Genomic DNA, 17,770 nt, shown 5'->3' with positions numbered 1-17,770 from the left:
GCAAGCACTGTAAGGCAGCAACTCTACCGCTGCGCCCCCATGGCCCCCCTTGTATGACTGCAAGATTTTGAGGACCCTCTGTACAAAAGGTGTTATATTTTAATCGCAATAATCAGATGCTGCTATTCTATTTCACATTTAAGAATGTTAGAATTTAGAATCTATTCCGAACGTTACGCGACACTGCCCTCTAGGTGGCACTGCAGTGTTAAAATTGTGGTATTAAAAATCCACAGGCAGTATTAACCCCACCCACTCTGGCCATTCTTGTGCAGCCTCTGCTGCCTCCTTCAAGGTCATACAGTGCCTTTCCAGAATGGCTAACGTTTTTTTAAACTTTCAGTTTCATTTTCAAGTTTTACATATCTTGAGCGGAATAGATGAATGGACAGAATGAACAGACAATGGGGTGAATGGAAGGAGTCTTTTACCCAGTGTAGGGGAATCAAGAACCAGAGGATGTGGCTTTAAGTTGAGAGGGGAAAGACTTAAGAACGAACCTGAGGGGCAACCTTCTAATACATAGGGTGGTGAAAATATGCAATGAGCTGCCAGTGGAGGTAGCTGAGACAGTTAAAGAACAATATTTAAAAGACATTTGGAAAGGTTTAGAGAAATATGGGCCAAACGTAGGCAGTTGGGACTAGCGTAAATTAAGCATCTTGGTCGGCATGGACAAGTTGGGCCCAAGGGTTTCCATGCTGTATGATTCCATGAATCTAATTATGACAGTGATGCCTTAGTCTAGTATTAAATATTCATCCCACTTGTGAGAGGCTATTGTGTTCTTGGTTACACAGAAAAGCTGGAGAAACTCAGCGGGTGCAGCAGCATCTATGGAGCGAAGGAAATAGGCAACGTTTCGGGCCGAAACCCTTCTTCAGACTGTTCTTGGTGGTAGGCCCACTCCATTCAAACATTTAATAATCAATATGGTTGCTTTAATGGCTAATCCTTTAACTCGTTGTGGGCAGCCACAGTGGCGTAGCAATAGCGTTGCTGCCTTACAGCGCTTGCAACGCCAGAGACCCAGGTTCAATCCCGACTACAGATGCTGTCTGGATGGAGTTTGCACGTTCTGTGGGTTTTCTCCGAGATCTTTGGTTTCCTCCCACACTCCAAAGACGTACAGGTATGTAGGTTAATTGGCTTGGTGCATGTGTAAATTGTCCCTAGTGTGTGTAGGATGGTGTTAATGTGCAGGGATCGCTGGTCGGTGCGGACTCGGTGGGCTGAAGGGCCTGGTTCCACGCTATATCTCCAAACTAATCAAAACTAAACTCTCCCAATACCTAGGTGGTCCCCATTCACTTTACATATTCACCCAATTAACATAAACACCAGAATTGTCCGCTCATCTTGGGACCTGAATGGTCTCATATTCTGACTCTCCACATTTTCATCAAATCCTCCCGACTACACCAGAAGGGGGTTTGATTGGAGTCAGGCAGCACCATATTTGGTACCAGCAGACAAAAGGAAGGCAGCAACAAACTTGCTCTCACATCACAATTACCCTCGGGGAAGAATATTATTCAAAATCAGCAGTAAACTCCCACGTCAACAGTGATTGGAAAGTCCAAGCTCTCCGTTCCATCTAGAGATGCATTCTGTTGAATGAGCTTCCGTTTCAATGCCCTCCCTCATGCTACCTCCTATACCATGCTCCTTCACACTCTCCTTTATCGATGCAACAATTAGCAAGTGGACAGCTATCTTTCGGTAACCAGCCAGGAACCAGTGATCTACAAATACTTTGGAGATGTGAAGATCATCTAAATTTTACAAAGTAACAGCAAGATTCAAAGCACCAGGTCATCCACACTGCATGTCTTGCTGCTTTGAGAAATGTCCACAATTGACTCATTACTTGGCGAATGTCTCCAGAGGGGAGAGAAAGATCGTGGCTTGAAGCTCATCATTGCCATTCTCCAATGTCCATTTCTCCAATGATGCATTTGCGTCAACTTTGTGGAACAGTCAGACTTGAGGGTAGCAATCAGGACATCAGGTCTCTAATTGCACAAAATCAATACGCCAAATGGACTTGGCTTCAATTTCCACTGAGAATAAAAAGCTGAATGTATTTTGACCATTGCCAGCTGTTGCCTAAGTATCCCATTGAATCAGAATGAGATTAAGTGTCCTTCTGATTTTATCGAGTAGTCCTGATTTTCCATATTGTTCTGATTATAAATATCTGGCAGTGTACTTGATTATAAGTGTTGGTAAGTATGCTATGCATGGATTTGCAAAGTTTGTTAATGAAAAGAGCTTCTAACAATGAGAAAATTTCAGCTCCTGAGATTAATTCAAAGAATAGCAGTGTTGACCTTGAAAAGCAGAGTTTTGTAAAAATCATGAATAGCACAGTTTTTCTAAAGTTTCATGATAAAGCCCAAGCCTGGCCAAGCGTATGCCAGTGTATCTCAGTACATGTGACAACATTAAACCTTGAGTTTCTAATGAACGCCTGTTTACTCGTGTGCATTCTCATGCCATGTGACAGAAAGTTGTTTAGATTTGAGAGCATCTAAACTTGGCTAACTTGGGGCTGCTCCTTGCTTGGATATTTAGTGTTTGAAAAGGTTCTGGGTTCTCAAGCTAATGCTTCAAAGTTTCCTGCTTACCTTGTTTCTTTATCAATGAGTTTTCACTTTATTGCGCTTTTCATTACCAGCCTGTTTCAACAACTACTATTGCCTGTCCCCAATGATATTGCTAACGTTTATCTCCTGGTGGATTGCCTAAGTTGGCATGGCTTCAAGGATGTGGCTTCTTGTTTATCGGACCGGACCAAGCATAGACTCAGCGGCCGTTCGCTGAACACTTGCACTTGGTCGCTAAGGCCAACTGGATCTCTCGTTTGCTAACCATTTTAAATCCTCTTCCCATTCCCACATTTAAACTTTCTGTTCTGGGTTTTCTCCGTTGCTAGACTGAAGCCGTACACAAACTGAAGGAACAGTTCCTCATATTTGGGAGCTTGGGTAGCTTACAACCAATGGTATGACCATAGAATTCTCCAATTTTAGGTAACGTCTAACAACAGCCCCTCCCACATTCTCCCCCGCACCCTTACTTACCCTCCTCCCCTGTGCCCCATCTGAATTTGCACCTATATCTCACCTCCCCTTTCATTCCTTCCTCCGGCTTCATAATTTGCAACTCTTCAATCAGTCTGTCTCACACCCTCTGCTTTAATCTTTGGCCTTTATTCCAACATGTGCCTATCAAAAGTATCCCTCACCTGTGGTCATGCTTCATGCTGCCTCACCTCTCTCCCAGCTTCCTTCTCTCCCCTCCCCCCCCCCCCCCCCCCCCCCCCCCCCCCACTCCACTACTCCCCCCCCCCCCTCCTTCCCCTCCAACATTCAGTCCGAAAAAGGATCCCCCCCAGAAATGTCACTGATTCATGTTCCCCGGCGATGTTGTCTGACCAGCTGAGTCATTCCAGCACTTTGTGTCCTTTTATATAAACCAGCATCTGCAGTTTTTGTTTCTACTGCTGACCCAAGTTGTGTGAAGCTTGGATATATTCATTTGCACATTCCAAGAGCTTGAGGAAATGACTAAATTGAGTCTCTGGAAAAACATCGGCACTAAAATGTTGTTGTGGAGAGGACTGGTTTGAGGACAAGGCACTGGCATCGTGTTGGATTGTCCAGAAATATCAGTCATTGAAATATAATCGATAAAAATGACAAAAAAAACAAGCTGAAACAAGGATGAAGATGCTGGAAACACTCAGCGGGTCAAGTCAGGTCAAGTCACCCCCTAACAGTGGAAAGAGATGCATGTCCCAGACTGAAATATAGCTCTGTTTCACTCCCCACAGACGGCACCTGACCCCCTGAGTACTTCCAGCCCAATTTGAACTGTATTGATTTGAAATAAACTCTTCGGAATCATGAGGATGGTAATATGGATAGGCAACAAGATATTTTCCAGGGATAAAATAACCACAATGTTCAAGTTCAATGTCCATTAGTCCTGTTTATTCAGTTCAAAGTTACTGGTCAGGAGATGTTCAATTACTGTAGTCCCACCTGTCAATTACTGGCCATTGTCTGAAAAGAAAGACACAAGAAGAGATATTAGGAGTAATTGTAAGATATGCTCAGAACAGCAATTTGCAGCACAAGTTACCTCTACTCAGCTTGGGTCATGATACAGTCGAGGCATTGACCTGAGCTGCTGCCTACAGTCTGGATATAGGCCTGGATAGAGTGGACGTGGAAATGATGTTTCCAGTGATGGGAGAGTCCAGAACCAAATGGCCCAGGCTCAGAATAAAAGGATGTACATTTAGAATGGAGATGAGGAGGGGTTTCTTTAGCAAGGGAGTGGTGAACTTGTGGAAATCATTTCCACAGACAGCAATTGAGGCCAAGACATTGGGTATTTTTCAAGCGGAGATCGACAGGTTCTTGATTATTAAAGCATCAAGGTTATGGGGAGAAGGCAGGAGAATGGGGTTGTGCGAGAGAGATGGATCAGACATGACTAAATGGCAGAGTAGACTCGATGGGCCAAATTGTCCCATTCTGCTCCTATGTCCAATGGTCTTATGGGCACCCGAACTTTCATTTCTCTCGGCATCCTCGTGGAAAGAACTAATGGGGATAAATTCATAATCGGCACGGATGTTAAGAGCATATGTGAGTGTCAGCTGGCAAAAAGTATTCACCATTATACCTTTGGATTCAACAAAGTCTGTAGATCTGAATGAGAGGAGATGAGCATAACTGGCAGGCATTCCTTTTGCTAGATACTGTAGAATAATATGTCCCTTTTGAGTGGCAGTTCTCCACAGCAGCAATGCTGGCATTGGAAACTTAGCTTGACCAACGATGCAACTATTGTCTTTTAGCTCCCTATCTTGTTCATCATAATTCTCGTCATGTTGGGTCCGCTCCCTGGTGGGATCCAGACGTTTAGACTGGTCTACTTGGACAACGTGCCATTATCATTGTGGATTTGGTGCCTCTGCTTTTATTTGGAACCTCTCTTTTGGGACTTTGCCACCTCTAGTATCTAAGATCATTCTCAAAGAGGCACACTCATGTGCTGCGATTCTACGACTTATCAAGGCAATATCTAGAAGAGCGGATGGGCGGTCATGGTGGCGCAGCGGTAGAGTTGCTGCCTTACTGCGAATGCAGCGCCGGAGACCCGGGTTCGATCCCGACTGCGGGTGCTGTCTATACGGAGTTTGTGCGTCTCCCCGTGATCTGCGTGGGTTTTCTCCAAGATCTTCGGTTTCCTCCCACAGGTTTGTAGGTTAATTGGCTTGGTAAATGTAAAAATTGACCCTAGTGGGGTGTAGGATAGTGTTAGTGTGCGGTGATCGCTGGTCGGCGCGGACCCGGTGGACTGAAGGGCCTGTTTCTCTAAAACTAAAACTAAAACCAAAGCTATTGGCGTTGACCAGAAGATACCGAGCATACCAAACATTCTGTTCATTACTAACACAAATTGAGTTATTCACACAATCTTTCTCCCATTGATTCACAAGTGAAATGTGTTAAAATAACCAGATCCCATTTAGTGTTTAAACTCAAATTAATTTGGACAAAAATTGAACAGCAAACAATTTACAGTAAATTTTGTAAATTTGAATAAATTTACAATTCAAATAAATGCTTTAAATTCTACAGTGAATTACAGTATTTTTCAAAACCAATCCAACTCCACAAAAGGAAAGAAAAATCATAATCTAAATGATAAGGTGTTCCAGTTTCATAGCATTGCTTATTAAGTATTTCATGCCTCTGTATATTTTTTGGCACTGTGAGACGTGTACCCATTAAAAATTATAGTTCTTTGAAGCATGAAACTGTTGTAATGGTTCTGCACTACTAAATATATCGTATAACGTTGTTGTCCAGAATCCAGCTTTTAAACATACTTGGAGATAATTGGGTGTCAACATTAAATTTCAAAAGATTTACACAGGATGAAATTGTCTCATGGAGTCCTTGGGTCATACAGTGTGGAGGCAGGGACTTTGGCCAAGTTTCCCACACCGACCAACATGTCCCATTTACACTAGTTCCACTGGCCTGTGTTTGTCCCATTTCCCTCTAAACCTGTCCTATCCACGCACCTGTCTAACAGCTTCTTAAATGTTGCGATAGTTCTTGCCTCAACTCCCTCCTCTGGCTGCTTGTTCAATACATCCAGCACACTGTGCGTGAAAAGGTTACCCCTCAGCTTCCTATAAAAACGTCCCCCCTTGGCCTACTGGTGCACCTATTGTTTATTGTCTATTGTCTATTAAACCCATGCCCTCTGGTTCTCCATTCACCAACTCTGAGCAAGAGACTCTGTGCGTCTACCCGATCGATTCCCCTTCTTCAATCTTTGCCATTTAACATTTGTATTGGATGAGGATTGCTGTGAGATATACAAATCCAAAACGCACAGCATCAGTTTTGCGTGGAATTATACTTACCGAAGCTATCCAAGAGTTGAAAGCAGACACCCGGGTGAAGACTGTGGGTTTTTGAGGGGTGTTGCAACCTCTACTTGACCCGAAGCTGACTACACCAAAAACGTACCACAATCCTTCAGCGCCTTGGCAATTCAAAGGGCCACCAGAGTCTCCCTAAATGAAATAAAGAATACATTAAGCCAGTAGCAATGCTAAGGATGATTGTTTTTGTCCTTCGGCCAATAGGAGTGAGGGTACACCCTCCATCATGTTCCATCATTCAATATGATCATGGCTGATCTGCCCCTGGTCTCAACTCCTCTCTTCACATTCCCATGCCTCCTCAATTCCCCAATCTTTGAAGAATCTACCTATCACCTCTTTCAATGCCTCCAGTGATCCAACCTATACAACTCTTCTGGGTCAGAGAATTCCAAATTTTCACCACCTTCTGTGAGAACATTCCTTCATCTCAAATAACCACCCCCTGCTTGTAAGTAACCACGTTCTCACTTTCAACGTTCTCCCATGAGTGGAAACGTAACCATTTACCCTGCCACGCTCTGCGTAGGATCATGTACGTTTCAGTAAGAGTGCTTGTCTAAAGTTTTAAGAGGATCAGTTTCCCGGATCTGCTTAGCATTTTCTCAAAAAACACAAAGCATTTAAAGTTGACGTGTGTGCAAGTTACTTACGTTACAGCCAGACTTCTCATACCCTCCGGCACAAACCATGGTAGTTCTCACACTGTTCCCCCACCAGTCAATTTGCTTGCACGTCTGATGGTCAACAATTGGCAGTAGTGCTTGCTGCAACTCTGCTGCAGTGGGGCCACCGGCTATAAAATTGTAGGTGGACAAACATGCATTCATTGGAGGACACAACCTGAGAGAAATTGCAACTCTCACATCACACCAGTTGGTGTGTAAAAGATGTTTCACAAGGTAGGTGAAAAATCCTGTTTCTCAAAAGCTAGGGTGCTTCAATTTCAAAATATCATCCTGTGCATATACTAATATTCATCTGTTAAATATGGCACCCAACAATAATTATGCATTAGACTTAAGATAATATATATTTAACACATAATGTTTGTCGAAGGCCTTTGCTGAATGTTAATCTGCCAACCTCTGCACTGAACTTCCAAGTGCAGGGAGCAAATGGCAATCAAGCCCCAAATTCCTTTGACCATGTTAGTCTTAGTTGATCTTGTAAGGGGAGCAACTGTTGGGAAGTGGGACACTGCATTTCACATTGGGAATGGGTTTAGTCCGCAGGAGGCATCTTCCCTATAAATAACGGCAATCGAAAACTCAATCGACTTCATTGGGCAAGAAGGTGGAAGACAGCAATGGTGAAAGACGACAAACAGGAAAGAATTACATAAAATTGGAATTTAATGGTCCTTAGATAAATGCAGCGACATCAGAACAAAGAGGATACAGTTGATACCCGGTGGATGGAAGGGTGGAAGGGTGGGGGGACCAAGAACAAAGAGGAAACCAGCAGGGAGGCCGCCAACAATGACGAAAGACAACGTGGCTCTAATGAATAATTTTGTTGCTTTGTTGGCTCAAAAACAGGGGCAACTCTTTGTATACTTTGTGTAATGTATGCAAAAGCAAAGAAGTTCACTTGAACCGAGGGACATAAGTATCATTGAATCATTGAACCTTTGAATGTACAGCAGGAACAACCGTTGCATAGCCCTTTCACCAAATAAATCAATGCCAGTGTATCTGCCAAAGGAAGAACCCATGATGGAAGGATCTGTTCCAACAGGTGATGTAGCACAGAGACTTCAATTGAACTGTGGATTACTTACTGTAGAGTCTGCCCCATCCAGTGACGATGCAGGGAAAGCCATTTTCAAATATCTCACCGGCTGGAGGAATACAAGCTGGCTTGACCTTGTCACTCAGAGTTGCCGGTTTTGTAAGTTTGATGAGAGCAATGTCATTCCTAAGACAAGAACGTTTCAGAAAGTTGCCGGGTAATAATTGATAATTTACAATGTCAACGCTTAATTTAAAGCAAGATTCAATTTAATAGATGTAACGGACTGCCCCCTGGTGTTTGGTCCCAATGAGAGAGTCCTCGATTCTTGCCAGTGTTACACCTGCAAAGCGCTTCAACCAATAATGCAGGCACAGCAATTTAAGCATCTTACCCGCAGGCCAGGCAGCTAGGGTTCCACTGAGGATGAACAAAGATCTTTGCTGCATCAATCACCTCTTCTGAACCTTCATCCACTCTCCTGTCGTACTCACCAAGTACCACACGGTAAGAGCGGCCTGAGCTTTAAAAAAAGATACACATTTAACGCTTGAAAACAACAACGGGCATGGTGCCTTACAATGCTATGTACGACAGTGATCGCAACTTCAACTGAAGTGTGGATGGCCGTTGGCTCGCTAGGAGTTCATCAGCCCTTTGACAGGTCTTGTTTTTGGTCCCGCTGGGGGTCCACAGCCCCCTCCTCACCTGGCAAACCAGGTGAGGGAGACGGTTTAGTCGCCGACTATCTGACCATGGAGCAGGTAGCACGGGATTACATGGTACCCGTGGTGGGGGGAACTGCCCCCCCCCCCCTGACTTTTATATGACCTGAATGGAAGCTGGCATTAAACGTGAAAGGGTACTTTTTATCCTCACTTCCCTTGGTGTAGTGAGAGTGGCACAGAGAGAGAGAGAGAAGTTTGCTGCTGTAGAAGGGGCCTCACACATACCTAGATCAGTAGATGTTTACTCTCTATTGCCAATAAACTTGATTTATACGGTAACTGAAGTGTGAGCTGTCAGAACAGTAACGTGTTGATGGCACAGTGTAGCAACTATTGGAGCTCCAGTGAAGTGAGTTCGATAATGACGTCCGGTGCTGGCCGTGTGGAGTTTGCATGCTCTACTTATAACCATGTGGGTTTCCCCCAGTTCCCTCCCACAGTCCAAAATTCTGTAGGACAGTAGTTATTTGGATGCTGCTCATTGCCCGAGTGTGCGGTAGAATCTGGGGAAGTTGATTGAAATTTGGGGAGGATAAAATGGATTGGAAAGATTCATGTTAAAAAGGGTACTCAAAGGTTAGCATGGCCTTGATAGGCCAAAGGGCCTGTTCCCTCTACGACACTGGGAGAATCCGACAGTGGGAACAGCATTTTGTGATTTTCTTTCACTCGAAGTAAGTACATACCTGATGCAGTGACCTGCAGTTAACACCCAGTTACTGTCAATGAGGCTTCCTCCACAGGTGTGGGAATAATACGTCCCCCTATTCACTTCCAAGGAAACCTAATAACAAAACAGAGCAAGTTATCCTAGAATGGGAGAACGGGAGAGAAGTATTAATAAGCCAACAGACTTATACGAAAGCAAAATATTACAGAGACTGGCAATCTGAATTAAACATGAGGTGCTGTTCCTTCAGCATAACAAAATATAATGAAGACCAACTCTTCCTTTGATTAGGCACACTGCAATCTTCGCCCTCAGTATTGGGTTCAACAACTTCAGACAGTGGCTTGTAAATCCGATTAACACATAAGCAGCAGACAAGGGATTAAACCTTTATGGTTCTTGGAACTGACTGCAATTCAGTGAGGTTGTGGATGATCCTGTGTTTCAAAACCATTTGCCTCTTTGATCACAAATCCTTCCTATGTCCTAAAACCTTATTGTTTCAGCTTTGTATATCTCAATGTTTAAAGATCCAAAGTTTACAGGCATCCTTCTCTGACTTCTCTATGTTCTACCTTCTCGGCCATTTTCTTAACCTGCCTCTGGAGAAAATGGATGGGTGACGTTTCATGTCAGATCCCTTCTTCAGGATCAGGGTCTGAAGAAGGGTTCCGACCTGAAACGTCACACGTGCATTTTCTCCAGGGATGCTGCCTGACCCACTGAGTTACTCCAGCACTTTGTGTCTTTCTTCGGTATAAACCAGCTTCTGCAGCACCTTCCTACACTTCCTAACACGTCTGTTCCTTTACAAACTCTTTGGCTTCAGCTCTCACTTTTCCACCTAGTAAGTAAGCATGCAGGTACATCAGGCAGTGAAGAAAGCAAATGGCATGTTGGCCATTGCAAGAGGATTTGAGTTTAGGAGCAAGGAGGTCCAACTGCAGTTGAACAGGGCCCTGATGAGACCGCACCTGGAGTATTGTGTGCAATTTTGGTCTCCTAATTTGAGTAAGGACATTCTTGCTATTGAGGGAGTGCAGTGTAGGTTCACCAGGTTTATTCCTGGGATGGCGTGACTGACATACAGTATGATGAAAGAATGGGTCGACTGGGCTTGTATTTGCTGGAATTTAGAAGGATGAGAGGATATCTTATAGAAACATATGAAATTCTTAAAGGATTGGACAGGGTAGATGCAGGAAAAATGTTCCTGATGTTCCCGAAATGTTCTGGGGGTGTCCAGAACCAGGGGTCACAGTTTAAGAATAAGGGGTAGGCCATTTAGGACTGAGATGAGGAAAAATGTTTTCACCCAAAGAGTTGTGAATTTGTGGAACTCCCTGCCGCAGAAGACAGTGGAGACCAATTCACTGGATGTGTTCAGTAGAGAGTTAGATTTAGCTCTTAGGGCTAAGGGAATCAAGGGATATGGGGAAAAAGCCAGAACGGGGTACTGTTTTTGGATGATCAACCTTGCTCAGGCAATGGCGGTGCTGGCTCGAAGGGCCGATTGGCATACTCCTGCACCTATTTTCTATGTTTTTATATTTCTTCAGTCTGAAGGCTCTCGTACTATCAGGCTCAGGGAATTTGTCTGGTTTTATAACCCAGGCACACTCTCTGTGTAAACATGTGCCCTTCTCATCTGCTTTAACATTTGTGTCTCTCAATTTGATGGGGGATGGACAGTGACTGCTGTATCATTCAACACTTGTAGCTGAGGTTGGATGGTCACATTGAACTTTAGTTTAGTTCCGTTTATTGGCACGTGTACCGAGGGTTTGTTGCATGCGAACCAGTCAGAGGAAAGACTATACATGATTACAATCGAGCCGTCCACAGTGTACAGATACAGGATAAAGAGAATAACATTTAGTGCAACATTTTCATTCAGTAAATTCTGATTGAAGATAGTCCAGTGGTCTCCACTGAATAGCAGGGAAGTATGAATGCAGGTCCCCGGGAAAGCTAAGATTGGTCTTTTTTTCTATCTGCAATGTGTTCAGTTTGCAACTCACCTGCCAGGGCCAGCTATATGGTCTTGCATTGATTCCATTGACTACCCTGGTGTATGGAAGATAGGTAGGATTTCCACAGGCATTGGCTGAAAAGACAAATGTTTGTCCCTTTAATACCTGACTCTGAAATACGTTACTAATTGAAGGACAGTAAGTGACCTTAAAGAATTATACAACATAATTTATGTCATAGGAGAAGAATTAGGCCATTCGGCCCAATCGAGTGTACTCTGCCATTCAATCATGGCTGATCTATTTTTTAATCATGGCTGATCTCTCAACCCCATTTTCTTGCCTTCTCCCCATAACCTTTGACACTCTTATTAGTCAAGAACCTGTCGATCTGCTTTAAAAATGCCCAAAGACTTGGCCTCCACAGCTGTCTGTGGCAACGAATTCCACAGGTTCACCACCCTCACCAGAACATTCATTGGTGACATTTCAGGGTAGGGACCATTCTCACTGGATCACACTAGTTCCATGTTATCCCACTTTCTCCTCCCCTCCCTATTCACTAGGGGCAAATTTACAGAAGCCAATTAACCTGAACAAACCTGCATGTCTTTGGGAAGTGGGAAGAAATCAGAGCCCGTAGGAAACCAATGCGGTGACAGGGAGCACATGCAAACTCCATACAGACAGTACCTAAGGTCAGGATTGAACCCGGATCTCTGGCAGTGTGAGTCAACAGCTCTACTAGCTGTGCCACTGTGCTTCCTTAATATACAGTATATATATATATATGGCATATTTAAGAAGATTTACTAACTTGAACATCAATTAACTTACCACCCGCCACAAGCAGGAGGATGAGGAGGGCTTCCATCATCGTACTCAGGCACTGGCAAAACGTGAGTGTTTTGGGCATTTTATATCAACGAAGGCAACGCAAATTCAATCAATCATTACTTTCCCAGAATTTGAAAACAAGCTTTGAAAATGGGGAGAAGCATTTAATCATCGTATACTTTGACACGATTACACTTCAGATTTGCACCAAGGTTGCACTGTTTTTGATCAATGCGTAAAACTCCGAACAAGGTATCTTCTTTCTTTCACTGAACGACTAAAGATGAGCCAAGCTGAGGAAAAAATGCCTCGTTCAAATTGGTCAAAGGATTTGCTTATTTGTGAACTTCTAAAAATGTTAGATTGGTTTAATATTTTAATTTTGTTCAGTTTAGTTTAGTTTATTGTCACGTGTACTGAGGGACAGTGAAAAGCTTTTGTTGCATGCTAACCAGTCAGCGGAAAGACAATACATGATTACACTCGGGTCATCGGCAGTGTACTGATTCAAGATGAATGGGATAACGTTTTGTGCAAGATAAAGTCCAGTTAAGTCCGATTAAAGATAGTCTGAGGGTCTCCAATGAGGTAGATAGTAGCTCAGGACTGCTCTCTAGTTGTTACGAGGATGGTGCAGTTGCCTGATAACAGCTGGGAAGAAACTATCCCTGAATCTGGAGGTGTGCATTTTCCCACATTTATACCTCTTGCCCGATGGGAGAGGGGGGAAGAGGGAGTGGCCGGGGTGAGACTCGACCTTGATTGTGCTGGTGGCCTTGCCGAGGCAGCATGAGTGGAGCCTTGCCGAGGCTGCATAAATGGAGCCACTGGAAGGAAGATTGACGTTTGAGATATGATGATCTTTGTATGTTGAGACTAATTTAAAGTTGTATGTGATAATAGTTAGTTTTTTTTTAAAATTCCAGACCTGGTCACTTTCTCCCAAGTTTTCACTTGAAGGTATTGATATTTTGCAGAGAGGGAGTTCCAAAGTCACTGTCAGGTTAATATCCTCCGGATGCAAGCCATCAAATAGTTCCTGTTTCTTCCAGGATCACATCATTTACACTAACGGACAGGAGCATTGGATCTAAATATAACATAGAACCAAAGATATATACAACAGCAAAGGACACCAATGGACATAGGTTTAAGGTGAAGGGGAAAAGATTTAATAGGAACCTGAGGGGTCACTTTTTCACACAAAGGGTGGTGGGTGTATGGAACAAGCTGCCAGAGGAGGTAGTCGAGGCTGGGACTATCCCAATGTTTAAGAAATAGTTAGACAGGTATATGGGTAGGACAGGTTTGGAGGGATATGGACCAAACACAGGCAGGTGGGACTAGTGTAGCTGGGATATGGTGACCTGTGTAGGCAATTTGGGCCAAAGGGCATGTTTTCAGTTTTTTTAGTTTTAGTTTTTTAGTTTTAGAGATACAGTGCGGAAACAGGCCCTTCGGCCCACCAGGTCCGCGCCGACCAGCGATCCCCGCACATTAATGCTATCCTACACCCACTAGGGACAATGTTTACATTTACACCAAGCCAATTAACCTACAAACCTGTACGTCTTTGGAGTGTGGGAGGAAACCGAAGATCTCAGAGAAAACCCACGCAAGTCACAGGAAGAACGTACAAACTCCATACAGATAGCATCCGTAGGCGGGAGCAAACCAAGGTTTCCGGCGCTGCATTCGCTGTAAGGCAGCAACTCTACCGCTGCGCCACCGTGACTCTATGACTCTATGAGTACCGATCCCTATCAAATTGCACAGAAGCGTCGGTCTAGTTTGCCCACTCAGGACCAAATCTGTCGCTTTCTGACAGGAGACCCTGATGTAGGGTCTCGACCTGAAACGTCAACCATTCCTTCCCACAGATGCGCAACCTGCAGCAGTTTGTTTTATGTTCCTGATCCCAGTATCTGCAGCATCTTGTGGATCCTGTGAAGAGGCACGATAGCTGTAAGAAACTCAAATCTGAAAGACTAGCTTACAGTATTAAGATTATGTAATAACACTGAAAAGCTCCCATTGAAACTTTCCTTCTCACCAAGGCTATTATGTAATGATTAAAAAATACCTCCTATCTAAAGTATACAATTAAATCAAATAAATGTGCAGAGAGACCGCAATGTTGTCAATGAAGGTGAAAAATGTGGGATGGAAAACAACAGAACACACCTGCACATTTAGATTTATCCAAGAAATGTAACAGCTACTTCCTCCACTGATATTCCTACAATGGGAAAAGATTCTGACTAACTATCCTACCTATGCCTCTTATAATTTTGTACACCTCTATCGGCCTTGGATCTTGTTTGCAGTGATCCTCCAGACGAGCCTACTATGCAGGACCATAGCAAGTGCTTTTCCAAAGTGCTTATGGATGCATCTACTACCCTGCTTTCATCAAATACAGGGGATGAGAGATTACAACCTGCACGTGGTCCACCCTGTTTCCACGAATGCAATCAACCTGGCGTGCACAATGAAATAAGATCAAATGGAACAAGTTTTCTACAACTTTAGACTGTGCACGCCATACGCAAGAAGAAGAAGTTCAATTACAGGCGGTCAGCAGGCAGTCAACAAAGAGGGGAGAAGCAATGTGATCTGGCTTTAGAGTGGCACCAGCCTCAGGGCATCCAGACTGTCTGCTGGGAACAGCTAGCCAGATCTCCGGAGGCTTTCAACATGACCACCACTGTCAGTATTTAACCTCAAAACCTTTCCAGGGCCCCACCAACCACACCCACATACATAAGGAGAGATCATGCGTATGATGATGGGATGATGCCTGTCTGTGGTGGGCTTGGCTCTGCATGGCTCCTAATGGACAATCACACTGTGTTAGTCAGGACTGTGCTCTCTCAGATCAAGCAGGAATACCTGTACTCTGGAAGAAGTTCCATTCCATCTGAATCTACCACTGTTCAGCTGATGTTTAGTTACAGCCGATTCAGCCATTTCCCAAGTCCCAGTGAACTGCTTTAGTTTAGTTTAGTTTAGATTAGTTTAGTTTAGAGATACAGCACGGAAATAGGCCCTTGGGCCCACCGAGTCCGCATGGACCCGCAAAACCCCCACACAAACACTATCCTACACACACTCGGGACAATTTATGATTTTACTGAAGCCAATTAACCTACAAACATATACATCTTTGGAATGTGGGAGGAAACTGGAATTCCCAGAGAAAACCCACATAGGTCACAAGGAGAACGTACAAACTCTGTGCAGAAAGCACCCGTAGTCTGGATTGAACCCAGGTCTCTGGCTCGGTAAGGCAGCAACTCTACCGCAGAGCCACTGTGTCACTCCGAGCTGCTGTAATGCATTCACCCTGTGACAGTGAAATGCCTACACATGGCACCTCAGTCGATGGTTGTTTGGAAACAATGGGGAAAGTAAGAGCTCCTTCAAATTTAGTTGAGCCTCTATTCGCTGGAGTTTAGAAGATTGAGGGGGGACCTCATTGAAACTTACAGAATAATGAAAGGCATAAATAGAGTGGATGTGGAAAGGATGTCACCACTGGTGGCAGAGTATAGGACCAGAATTAAAGGGCACTCTTTTATAAAGGAGGTGAGGAGGAACTTCTTTAGCCAGAGGATAGGAAATTGGTGGAACTCATTGCCACAGTGGGACTGGGGAGGCCAAGTCAGTGATATTGTGAAGGCAGTGACAGACAAATTCTTGATTAGAACGAGTGTCAAAGGGTTATGGGGAGAAGGCAGGATAATGGGAATTAGGAGGCAGAGATCAGCTATGATTGAATGGCGTAGATAGGCTGAATGGCCTAATTCAATTCCTATAACTTGTGAACTTGTGGCACTATGAGAATCACCCGTCTGCATTAATATTTCCAGCGGGTATCACCGAACAAGCGAGCGGCAAACGCAGGCTGAGCTTCGGCTGCCAGGAGTGGCCTGAAGAGGTCTATCAGTATTCACCAGGCAGGATCCTCAGGGCAATCATGGCATGACGTTGTGCAACAGAAAGGACTGAAGCCACAGGAAGAAAAAGCAGCGGGAGGAGGGGGTGCGGGGACGGGGGAGTTGATGGGAATGTGGGAGAGAACAGGTAACAGAAAAATAAGTTGATGAGTGAGATAATTGGAACACAGTGAGACGATAGGGTAACTCAGAGGCACAGCGGTAGAGTTGCTGCTTTATAGCGCCAGAGACCCAGGTTCGATCCTGACCACGGGTGCTGTCTGTACGGGTTTTTGTACCTTCTCCCTGTGACCATGTGGGTTTTCCACGGGTACTCCGGTTTCCTCCCACACTCCAAAAACAAACAGGCTTGTAGGTTAATTGGCACGGCATAATAGAAAATTGTCCCCAGTGTGTGTAGGACAGTGTTAATGTGCGGGGATCGCTGGTCGGCACAAACTCAATGGCCCGTAGGTCCTGTTTCCGAGCTGTATCTCTAAACTAAACTAAACTAAACTTGAAGAGCTGCCATAGTCCAAATGAGCTGATTAGCTTCCCTTCATGCTGTGTAAAATATGACAATATCTTTAAAATAAATTGATATGCTCTGCAATTGGAGCCTCGACTTCCTCATTTACAGACCAGAATGTTCGAATTGGTGGAAAGGTGTCAGCCTCGATAACAATCAGCATGGGAACACCTCAAGACTGCGCGCTCAGCACCCCGCTGTACTCACTCCATACTCATGACTACATAGCCGGTCATAGTGCAAACTCCAACATCAAGTTCACTGACCACACCACTGCTGTGGGACGTATCACTGATGGGGACGAGTCAGAGTATAGAAGAGAGATCGACCGACTAACCAAATGGTGCCAGCACAATAACCTGGCCCTCAACACCAGCAAAACCAAGGAACTGATTGTGGACTTTGGAAGAGGTAGGATGGGGACCCTCAGTCCTGTTTATATCAACGGGTCGATGGTGGAAAGGGTTAAGAGCTTCAAATTCCTGGGCGTGCACATCTCTGAAGATCTCACCAGGTCTGAGAACACTGATGCAATTATAAAGAAAGCACATCAGTGCCTCTACTTCCTGAGAAGATTACGGAGAGTTGGTTTGTCAAGGAGGACTCTCTCTAACTTCTACAGGTGCACAATAGAGTGCATGCGGACCGGTTGCATCGTGGCTTGGTTCGGCAACTTTAGCGCCCAGGAGCAGAAAAGACCACAAAAAGTAGTAAACACTGCCCAGTCCGTCATCGGATCTGACCTCCCTACCATCGAGGGGATCTATCGTAGTCGCTGCCTCAAAAAGGCTGCCAGCATCATCAAGGACCCACACCATCCTAGCCACACACTCATCTCCCCGCTACCTTCAGGTAGAAGGTACAGGAGCCTGAAGACTGCAAC

At 44.5% G+C, this 17,770-nt stretch overlaps 1 protein-coding gene across 1 annotated transcript; it reads right to left on the bottom strand.

The window, feature by feature from the left end:
- Positions 1 to 3,949: 3,949 nt before the first annotated feature.
- On the bottom strand, positions 3,950 to 12,505 carry LOC129711645 (proproteinase E-like). Its single transcript, XM_055659444.1, has 8 exons — positions 12,421 to 12,505; positions 11,632 to 11,717; positions 9,627 to 9,724; positions 8,607 to 8,735; positions 8,262 to 8,398; positions 7,132 to 7,274; positions 6,458 to 6,610; positions 3,950 to 4,070 (listed from the first exon to the last, which is right to left on the bottom strand). The coding sequence occupies exons 1-8, from the start codon at positions 12,497 to 12,499 to the stop codon at positions 4,053 to 4,055; spliced, it is 843 nt and encodes a 280-aa protein (XP_055515419.1). The 5' UTR covers positions 12,500 to 12,505; the 3' UTR covers positions 3,950 to 4,052.
- Between the last annotated feature and the right edge of the window lie 5,265 nt (positions 12,506 to 17,770).

This window comes from Leucoraja erinacea, chromosome 30 (genome assembly GCF_028641065.1).
Source record: "Leucoraja erinacea ecotype New England chromosome 30, Leri_hhj_1, whole genome shotgun sequence".
Taxonomy (NCBI): Eukaryota; Metazoa; Chordata; class Chondrichthyes; order Rajiformes; family Rajidae; genus Leucoraja; species Leucoraja erinaceus.
Note: the sequence above shows the minus strand (reverse complement) of the source record. Positions and strands in the feature narration are given on the sequence as shown.